Genomic DNA, 11,641 nt, shown 5'->3' with positions numbered 1-11,641 from the left:
TATATATATATATATATATATATATATATATATATATGAGAGAGAGAAAGAGAGGGAGAGAGAAATTCCAAGGCACATAGATGGAAAGACTTGAAAAGAAAGAGACAAACAGATACCAATATGGACAGATAGACAGATAGATAGGAGAGAGAGAGATTCTGTCGAGAGGTGACATATGTTACTTCAAAGATCAAAAGTTCAAAACAACAACAGCAATAATAATTATTATTATAACAATATAAATCATAATAATAATAATAATAATAATCATAAATAATTTCTTATTTGCCAAAAGGGCACTACAGGAGGAACATTACAGTAAAAATAGCTTGAAAACTAAAATTATCAAATTATAAAAATACAGTATTAGTAAAAACTAATATTAGTAAAACCAATAAATTAGTAGAAATACATTAGAAATATAATATAACAAATCAATGGTACCCCAGGGTACTCCACCTGAATCCATCAGATCCCTCAGTATAGATCTAGGTACCTACTGGCATTGTATATGAGATGAACCATCAATTTAGTTGTTTTCATAATATGAGTCAAATAGGGAGGGAATCCTCTGAGATCTTTTTCTTTTTACTTGCTGGTTGAAGGGGGAGCCCCCATGGGAATTTGGTTGGAGGGGTAGCAGCCATGGAGTCTGGTGCAAAGAGCCATGGATATATAGAGAAAGAAGTGAATTGGTGACAAGACTCAACCCTGAGGTACACCATAGTCGACAGAGTTCTGTCAACACATGCCTCAGTGGTGCGATCTGATAGAAAACTACTGATCCATGAAATGAGAGATGGATGGAGTTCATAGGAAGGAGATTTGTGTGCCAGGTCTATGGAGTGTGAAGTTGACTGCAAAATGGGTAATGAAGATGGAAGCTTTCCTTAGGTGGGGGTGCTGTTCCAGTGGGTAAGAGACATTATTTTGGCACTGCTGTTTTGGTGCCACCGATTTGGGGTTTGTTGATTTGGTGCCGACTTATTTTACATCAGACATCTTAACGTTTCTCTCATCTTCTTCTTCTCACTCTCTCTGTTTATGTGTGTGAGTATATTTTTTTTGTGTGTCTGAGGAGAGGGAAAGTGCTTCATGTCAATCATTTTCAATTAATAAATTGTAATCTCTCTCTCTCTCTCTTTACCTGCATGCGTACATTTCTGCATGAATATATTTGCCTCCACTGCTAGCAGGTACTGATGTTAAAACAAGATGAATATCTGCCCAGCTGTAACAAATTGACAGCATCCAAACAGCCACACTCAATCAACCCATTCTGTATTCCTTAGGTATTGTTCCAATGGTGCTATTCCCAGAACCATTTTTGTGAACAGAGGATTCTACAAAGGTGAAATTCTTTAGGCAAGAGATTAGAAGAATCAGCTGCAGTTTTGCGAGGTGAAATTGATTGAGGGGTGTGAGTTTGCATTTGTTATTTTATTCTGCCCAGATCTTTTCCCCCTTAAGACCCTTATCAAACATCCCCTACCTTTCTAGCCTCCAACATAAACCCACATATTTCTCCTGCAATATTTTTGTTGTTGTCCACTGTTTGTATATGATCAGTAGTATGGACCAATTTCAGCATGACCTAAGCCCACCATGGACCAATTTCAGCATGACCTAAGTCCACCATGGACCAATTTCAGCATGACCTAAGTCCACCATGGACCAATTTCAGCATGACCTAAGTCCACCATGGACCAATTTCAGCATGACCTAAGTCCACCATGGACCATGTCCAGCATAGGCCAAGCTCAGCATGGACTACACCTCTCTTCTGTGATGCTTAATACCAACGCCGTCAAGTTATTGTTTAGCCCAAGGTCAGTTCTGACTGTGAAGACCTATAATCAACAGTATTCCAACACTGACCATCACTTTCCGCATTAAGCGATTCCCAATTCTTAAGTCCTGGTCAAGAGGAACAGTGAAAGGGGAGGGATGGCTCAAGGATTAGTATGTACAAATGATAAACAAAACAACATCATGAAGAAAAACAAAGGAATAAAAGCATAAAAAAATCTAACAAAAAATAAATATATAAATAATTAATAATGTTAATTTTTAACTATGTTAATTAAGAATGGAAATAGTCAAGGTAGAAAATCCAAATTTACTTCGTCCAAACATCTCAACTCTATTTCTCCAAGACACACAGACATGCACCAAGATGAAGAAAAATGGAAGACAAAGACAAAATATCACAAAAAAAAAAAACTAAACGAAATTGAAACAATGCCGGTGGCATGTAAAAGGCACCATCCAATTGTGGTCGATGCCAGCTCCTCTGGCCCCTGTGCCGGTGGCATGTAAAAAGCACCCACTAGATTCACAGAGTGGTTGGCATTAGGAAGGGTATCCAGCTGTAGAAACACTGCCAGATCAGATTGGGGCCTGGTGCAGCCTCCTGGCTTCCCAGACCCCAGTCGAACCGTCCAACCCATACCAGCATGGAAAACGGACGTTAAACGATGATGATATTGATGATGATGATAATACACAAAGATATATATATATATATTAGGAGGGCTAACAATTAGAAATGTATATATAAGCATACTCTATTAAGAAGTTTCAAAGGTAAGAGTGAAATATATATTTTTTAGATAATTTCATCAAATTTTTCATAAAAATTGTTTTTTTCACTTAAAATATATTGGTTATTCACAAGTGGGTTAGTGCTCCTGAACCCTTTCTAGGGTTGCTGGCAAGAGGAGAGAAAGTGGTTTCCCTCAAACTCACATGAGACCTGGTATGAAAGCTTTCAACAAAGTGGGTCCTGTTGAAATGCACCTAGGACCTGTTGGTGGCAGTGTTTGTGGTGGTGTTAAAAACAGATAATTAAAACTACCACTCATTAGTATTAAAACAACAACAAACCAATAATGAATTAAAAGAACTTTTTTCTATATGGACCATGATGGTCATGTCTGGAAAATTTAGTGTAGGAAATTTTGCCTTATAGGAAAAACCAAACATAAGACAAATTCATTGTAAGACAAATTTGTTGTATGGACAGTAATAAAGTGTATTATATCAGCATTTTAAAAAATAAAATTGAAAATAAATGGTAAAAGTTTTTATAAAAAATTTAAATAGGCAAGTCTTTATTCAATGTCAAACATTAAAAAGAAAACAAAGTGTTTCAAATGAAATTTCTTTTGGTGAAATTTCTTAAGACCGACATGGTAATGAGGATGTGTGATGATGGTGATAATGAAAATGGTGGTAACAACGATGGAGAAATTGATGATGAAATAGTTTTCTGTAGTTGGTTTTGAACAAGAATTAAAAATCATACAGAAAGAATTGTGTTGTGAGTTGGAACTGGAATGAATTTCTTTTTTAAGAAAAAATATTTGTCAGTTTGTTTCAAACACCACATGCAGTATGACAAATGTTTTGACTGAAGACTCATGACAAAGAACAGAAGAATGATGACATGCTTATACCAAGATGATAACTCGTTAATCAGTCTGTAACATCTGTATAACCAAAATCATGCAACAAAAAGGGAAAAAAAAAAAAAAAGTTTCGGGATGGAAAAAAAGATAAAACACACAAAAAAAAACTGGGTTCAAATCAGATACAAAAGATGATTTTGTTTCTTACGGATTGCTGTTCCCATGGAAAGGAGAGTTAGGACCGATATATTTTAAATCGTTCACAGAAGAAGAAAAGATCGAGACAGAGAGAGAAAGAGGGAAAGAAAAAAAGATACAATATGAGAGTTAAATATGAAAAATTAATTGAAACATGAAATAATAATTAATTGACATGTTCAATAAAACAAATACTAATTATTTGATTATGATAATTACTGTTATTATTATTATTATTATTATAGATTATAATTATTATTATCATAATGAAATAATTACATAAATAATTATTGTATGAATGAAGAATTATTATCATTAACATTTTAATATTATTATTATTATCATTATAATTATTATTATTGTCCAGTTAATCTACCTAGCTGTAGTAGGTACCACGGTGTGGTATAGTTCACTGTACTGTGTCCTTAACTGTCCATAGTCCAGTCTACTTAGCTGTAAGTAGGTACAAGTGATTGCATAAGTGATAGATTCAATTGCAGTGTTGAGTTCTTTTTTCTTTTTGCCTATCACATGAAAAATACAGGAACCAGTGATACATCTTGGATTAATTAATTATTGATAGCTTTTTAAAGGAAATAACAGGATTTCTAACATCAGAAGAAATATAGATAATAATAATAATAATAATAATAATAATAATAATAATGTTTCTAATTTAGACATAAGATGATTTTTTTTATCAATCACTAAATGGTACAGAACGATACAATATGATATGATGTGGCAAAGGGTTGCATGGAAATGTGTAAACAGTAAAAATAAAACAAAGAAACCTTTTTTTGTCTTTGTTACCGTTTGCCCTTTGATGTCTTCCCCAACCCCTTTGTCACACAACATCTGTAAGTCAGAGAGGGACATATCTCTGGAAGATTTTTTTGTGTTGTCTTGATAATATAGCTGTTGTTGTTTTGGGTTTTCTGTTACTTCTATTGTTGTTGTTGTGGTAGCGATGGTGTCAGCAGAAGTTGTGGTCTTTCTTCTTTCCTTTGTTGTGGACTGAAAGCTTCAAGGTGGTTTGTGTCACTATACAAGTGACCTTTCAGCCTTCAGCCCTCAACAACCATATATAGGTTTATATCATTTGGTAGACTGATCAGGACTGGGATAAATTCCATGCTTTGGTAATCTGTTTGGATCAATAGCTCCATCCCCCAATCAGACCAATTTTGTTTCTACAGCCTCTGCATCTGTAGAGTAAATGTTTGTTTCTGACTACCCTTATTCTAACTACACTGCAACCAAGTGAGATTGGGATAAGGACCAGTTCATCCCATCTTAGATTAGTTATGAAGATCTTTCTGGCCTCATCCTCTGGAGGGAATCTCACATCCACTGTGCTCTATTCTTTTTTTTTTTGGCTCTGATGATGTGTTTTGGTGTTCCAGATTAGTTTGAGGCACTTTTCAATCTGTTGCTGTCACCTGTTCCATTTTCTACTTTTTATGGCTAAAGTTTCAAATACAACCGTTCTGAGGTTAGTTTGTTACTAGGTGGATTCTGGGATACTGAGTGCAATGTCTTGCTCATGTCTCATGAGAATGTTGTTTTGAATTTTTTTAATTCTTCAAAATTTAAAACAATTTCTTTCTACTTTTGGTGAGCTGTGTTGGCAAACCTGCTGACACTATTTTTGCATGTAGTATTTTCATATTTTGTGTTGGCATAAATGGTATTAGTGGCAGTGGAGATGCAATGTGTAGATGTGTTGAATGACAACGAGATGCTTTTTCTTGTAAGTTTTCATTTTACATAAATGTTATTTTCAATTTCTTTATTGTTGCTATAGTTTTTATCACTTGCCTACTTGTTTTGATTTCTCGTGGTGGTAGGAATGGTGACGCTTTACTGGAGCAGGAAGGGTGATGCTTTATTGGAGATGGAGGAAGTTGGTGCCAAAACAGCTCTTCCAATCTCTGGTTTCACCCCTTTGACAATTTGCTGAAAAATTTGATGCAATGTTTTTTTTTTCCTGTTTTTCATTTGTTAAATGGGAATATTTTCTTTTTTTCTTGTTTTAGAACAAAAACAAACAACAACATATTCTGCCCAGATGGGCAAAAATTTAACAAAGCCAACCAGCCACATAGAATATTGGTTGGCTTATTAACAAAACAATACAACAAAAATATTAAGTAATGTGCTTCAAAACAAGAAAATTGTACACAATAATAAGTCTGGTGAAAGGCACTCTGCCTTTGCAACTACAATAGCAATAATAATAATAATAATAATAATAATAATAATAATATGTAAAGAAAATCTGCTGAAATCAGAACAGAGATGGATATGAGAAAGATGGAAAAAACAATTAGAAAAAAAAAATGATTGGGAAACAATGGCAGATGAGATAACCACAGCCAAAAGAACTTTTGCTATTATTATCATCATCATCATTATCATTATTATTATTATCATCATCATCATCATCATCATCATTATTATTGTTGTTATTATTATTATTATTATTATTATTATTATTACTGGAAATAATGTATGAAAGGAAAAAGGAACGACATGAATCAATATCTTCATTGTATGTGAGAAGAAAGAATGAAAGAAAAACGAAGGAAAAGAATGAATGAATGTATTTCTTATTAAGAACCTTTGGTGAATTATCTAATAAAGATAATGTATAGTTTTTGTGATAGGTTTTGTAGATTGAGTGTGTGTGTGTGTGTGCACGCACACGTGTGTGTGTGTGTGTGTGTGTGTGTGTGTGTGTGCATTAGATTTTGTAGAAGTGGTGAAAAAAAATGTTCCTGTCTGGTTTCTATTTGACATTAATTATTATCTTTATGTTGTATTAACAATTGAGGAAAATAAGATAATATTAGGGTTATGTCTACAGTAAAACTAATGGTGGTGGTGACTGTAGTGTTTTTGTGGTAGAGGTGGTGGTGGTGACAGTACTGTTCCTGTGCTGGAGGTGGTGGTGGTGGTGGTGGTGGTGGATATTAAATAGACATATGCAGTAGTTAAATTACTCCATAAATATTTCTTTCTTTATTGCTCACAGGGGGCTAAACAAAGAGGGGACAAACAAGGACAAAGGGATTAAGTCGATTACATCGACCCCAGTGCGTAACTGGTACTTATTTAATTGATCCCGAATTTGAACTCAGAATGTAACAGCAGATGAAATATTGCTAAGCATTTCACCTGGCGTGCTAACGATTCTGCCAGCTCGCCGCCTTAATTACTCTATAAATATTTTATAATCTATGATGGTGGTAGAGGGAGAGAGTGGAAGGAACCACATCAGTGGTGGGGGACACTATATTGGATCATCTCCAGCAGAGATACACAAGGTGAACCATACGGTCCAAAAGAGATCCATGGTACCATCTATACATTATTAACTCCCTCCTGAATGCAAGACGCCAGAAACAAGGAAACCATTGAACAGTCTTTTATTTTACCATTTGCTTCATTAGTTTTTGGTTCCAACCACTCTTGAAAAATTAATGGCAAGACTGGATGGAACTAGTCTATATCTGTAGGTCATATACTATTGGGAAAATGCATTCGTTTTTGGTAACCAAGGGGATCCTGAATCTGTGGAAGTTCTTTGATTGGTTCCAACTGGAGATCCCCGCCTCCCACCTCACCCAAATCAAGAAAAACTTTATCTTTATATTTGTATAGTATGTTTTCTTTTTTTCTTCTTCATCTGATTTTATGTACATCCCTATGCTTCATTTGATGTCCTCTTCATTTGATGCCCCTGTGGCAATCATCATCACCATCATCATCATCATCATCATCATTATTATTATTATTATTATTATTATGTCAGGCCTTGTGCCTATTGTAGAAAAGATTATTATTATTATTATTATTGTTATGGTTGTTACTGTAGTAGTTTGAAATAGAACAACAATTTTTGATTTTAGACAGTATACTAGACGTCGTGGGCCATTGCAGAGAAATAGTCCCACGTTGCTGTTCTGGAGTGCCTCACATGATACCATAGGTTCTGAGATCAAATCCAAGCAAGAAACTAAGGAGACAAGAGAAAACTAAACATTTTGCACTGCAGAACAGAAACACTAAATCTGGTGCCACACTGACTGAAACATTTTGATTTCTAGCAGAGCAATGGTCAGCACAATGATCAGCACAATGTTTCTTACCAACCACCAGACACACCAACCAGACATCATTACTTTTAGAAGGATTTGATTATCTGATAATCCCTACACCACTCTAGAGGATTATCAGAAGAAATCATTTGCTAATTAGTGTAGTTGTATCACTACTTAATGATATTAATTATACTACTACAACTACTACTACTACTACTACTACTACTGCGACTACTACTACTACTATTACTACTGCTGCTGCTGCTGCTGCTGCTACTACTACTACTAATAATAATAATAGTTGCAGCTCCCCTTCTACCTCCCAGTAGCAATAATCTGGTGATAAGGCATGTGGTGAGGGGGGGGGGCTGGAATATTGAGTTGATAGAAACACTGCTGAATATTAGAATAGTTTGTTATCAGCAGGTCCTAATTAGATTAATTATTCAGAACCTGATCATAGCTGTGTCAGCAACATCCGCCATCATGACAATAAACAACATTGATAATATAATATTCTTGTTCAACAAGAACTGAATGTGATAAATTAGCAACAGCAACAACAGAACTAACCCTGGATAAATTAGCAACAATCACAACCACAAAACTGCCCTGGGCTGAAATTCGCAACAACAACAACAACAACAACAACAACAACAACAACAACAACAACAACAACAACAACTTCAGATACAATAGTAGCTAAATTAGCAACAACTGCAACAGCAAAACTGAAGCAGACTAAATTAGCAACACTTGCAAGAAGAGAAGTGACCCACATTGAATTGTCAACAAAGACTCTTGCTGCAATAGCAGAACTGATAATGGCTAAATTAGCAACAATTACAATTAAAATAACAATAAGAGGGAGTTTGATTAAATTAGCAACAACCACAACAGTGCTCACCTTGGCTAAATTAGCCGCAACAGCAAAACTGACCCAGGTTGAATTAGCAACAACTACCACCACAACAAAACTGACCCAGGCTACATTAGCAACCACCACCACAAAACTGACCCAGGCTACATTAGCAACACCAATAACTGCTACAATATATCTGTATTCAAAATGAGAGTATGGCTAACCACAACAACAACAAAAGTGACCATGTCTATATTAGCAAGAACAACAACAAAATTGACCATTGTCACATTAACAACAACCTTAGCAAGAACATTTATAACCCACCTTTGTTCAATCAGATCTGACTATTGTTATACAACAACAATCAGAACTGACCCTGTCTCCATAACAACAGAAACAACATTATTTCCTTGTACAAATTGAAAGAGAGATAACACCTTAGAAATGCCATTGTTCATTAATCTCTTTTCGTCTTTTGTTATTTTCTGTTTTCTCTCCTTAAGGACACTAAGACACATTTCCTACATTAAAACCTGTGACAATACGACAAAGTTTATATAATTGCTTTCTTCACTTCACGGGGGTGGGGTGGGGGGTCACATGATCAGGTCCCCCACCACTACCACTACTTGTCTCCTGTCAACACAATATATCCACTTGGCGAGGAACGATCATGAAAGCGACTTACATTTCTATTCTTGATGTATTTCCATTGCAGAAACTGAACAAACCAGATCGATAACTTTAATCGATCTACCGTATGTAGAAAGGGTGGAGTCTGTTTTAGGATAATTAATCAAGCGTGAAATGGATTTTAATTCATTGAGATGATTGACACCTCACACTTCCAATATCTCCCTCATTAGAGCCGGACAGAAAAGCTTTGATTTGTTGACTCAATGGATGTCAATTAGCAAAAAATACAAAAAGTCTATTTAGCATTTTTGAGACTTGAAACACTCATAATAGTAGTGAGTTCATTGTGTGCAACTGCTCAGGTGCACTGCAATTGCTCAGGTGCACTGCAATTGCTCAGGTGCACTGCAACTGCTCAGGTGCAATGCAACTGCCCAGGTGCACTGCAACTGCCCAGGTGCATGGCAATTGCTCAGGTGCACTGCAATTGCTCAGGTGCACTGCAATTGCTCAGGTGCACGGCAATTGCTCAGGTGCACGGCAATTGCTTAGGTGCACGGCAATTGCTCAGGTGCACTGCAATTGCTCAAATTCTCTGCAGCAGCTACGGGGCTCTGCAACTGCCCAGGGGCTCTGCAGTTGCTCAGGAGCTCTGCAGCTGCCCAGGGGCTCTGCAACTGCTCAGAGGCTCTGCAACTGCTCAAGGACATACAACAGCTCAGTCCACCTAGCTGTAAAGAGGTACAACAACGAAGTATAACACTATTGTGTAGCAGGTAGTGTTAGTTAGTACTGAAGAGTTGATGAGGGAACATGTTGGTCTTCTCAAAACAAGAACCACTTTCAAAGAAAGGTCTAGCATCTTATCCATGGGAAATTTGTCTCGATTCTGAAACTGAAAGTAAGCATTGTCCCTTGGGATTCTGAAGAGAAGTAAATTATAAATTAACATCTAAGATTTTAATATTTAATGTGAGAAAGGGGTTATTTCTTACCGCAAACACCAAACGATGATATATGAGACATGAGCAGAATAGCCTATCTTTCTAGTGGCAAGTACTGACTATTTACTGTGTGGACGTATAATAATACAGAAAAGTAACAGAAATAACTGATGAATTTATGATGGAATGGTAGATGGGTGGATGGGTGGATGGGTAGATGGGTGGAATGGTAGATGGGTGGATGCTCTGTAGTGCAGTTGATAATTATGTCAGCTGGCGAGGAATATATACATGGGTGCCTTAGTAAGTCTGTGATTCTTTCATGCTTCAGATGTGCGATTATAATGTCTAATATTAGAATTAGGGTGTGATTGAAATACAATTTGTAATTGGTATGAATGCTAAAAGAATTGAAATGAATGCTAAAAGAATTGAAATGAATGCTAAAAGATTTGGTGCAAAGACTAAAAGAGTTGGTATGAATATTGAAAGAGTAGGTGCAAATTATAAAAGAGTTGATGTGAATACTAAAAGACTTGGTGCAAATGCTAAAAGAGTTGGAATGAATGCTAAAAGATTTGGTGCAATGACTAAAAGAGTTGCAGCAAATGCTAAAGAAGAGTCGGTGCGAATGCTAAAAGAAATAATGTGAATGGTAAAAAAGTTGGTGCGAATGGTAAAAGAGTTGATATGAATACTAAAAGAGATTCAAATGTAATTCTGAGAATCTCAAGAAACAAAACTCAAATACTCACTGTTTTAATCTCTCCTGATTAAACGGTGCAGTGAAATAGTTATCTTCTTCTTTCACAATATCAGAATCCAACTTAAACGGTGAGTAGAGTTTGTCAAAGCAACTTTTTGGAACGTTGATGTCGTTTTTCTACAATAAACAGGAAAAAAAAAAAATCAAAAATAATTCTTCACTTATATTTTGACTTATTATTATTATTATTTCTTTTTTTTTTTTTTAAATTTCCTAAAACAAATGATTTGTTTGAAACAGGTGGTACCTGTCCCTTGCAATGCTTGCTTCTACCCTCACCAGGACAAATATACTGTTGTGGTTGTTTTCTCTGTGTTGTGTAACTTTAAAGAATGCAAGGTTCTGCAATGACTTGATGCTATTGCCAAAAGAAACAGGGAAAAAGTGAGTCTAAAGGAAGGGGTAGCAGTGCCAATCTTAAGGGTTGCTACTGAGTTTTATTATGTGTTTACCTCTCACACAGGGAAGGCTCATGGCTCAGTGGTTAGAGAGTTGGGCTCACAATCATGAGGTAGTAAGTTCAATTCCTGGACCAGGCTGTGTGTTGTGTTCTTGAGCAAGACACTATTTCACGTTGCTCCAGTTTACTCTGCTGTAGAAATGAGATGCGACATCACTGGTGCCAAGCTGTATCGGCCCCTTTGCCTTTCCCTTGGATAACACTGGTGGCATGGAGAGGGGAGGCCGGTATGCATGGGCGACTGCTGGTCTTCCAT

The 11,641-nt window shown here is 36.1% G+C and overlaps 1 protein-coding gene across 1 annotated transcript in view; it reads right to left on the bottom strand.

Annotated features, from left to right (window-relative positions):
* Positions 1-11,641, bottom strand: part of LOC106884053 (anoctamin-4) — a 120,452-nt gene that overhangs the window by 27,860 nt on the left and 80,951 nt on the right. Inside the window, exon 5 of the mRNA XM_052974885.1 lies at positions 10,915-11,042. Within this exon, the coding sequence (XP_052830845.1) occupies positions 10,915-11,042 (128 nt within the window). The remainder of the gene's footprint in view (positions 1-10,914; positions 11,043-11,641) is intronic.

The sequence above is a fragment of the Octopus bimaculoides genome, chromosome 19 (genome assembly GCF_001194135.2).
Source record: "Octopus bimaculoides isolate UCB-OBI-ISO-001 chromosome 19, ASM119413v2, whole genome shotgun sequence".
NCBI classification, from domain to species: domain Eukaryota; kingdom Metazoa; phylum Mollusca; class Cephalopoda; order Octopoda; family Octopodidae; genus Octopus; species Octopus bimaculoides.
The sequence above is the reverse complement of the archived record's forward strand: the minus strand, read 5'-3'. Positions and strand labels throughout refer to the sequence as shown.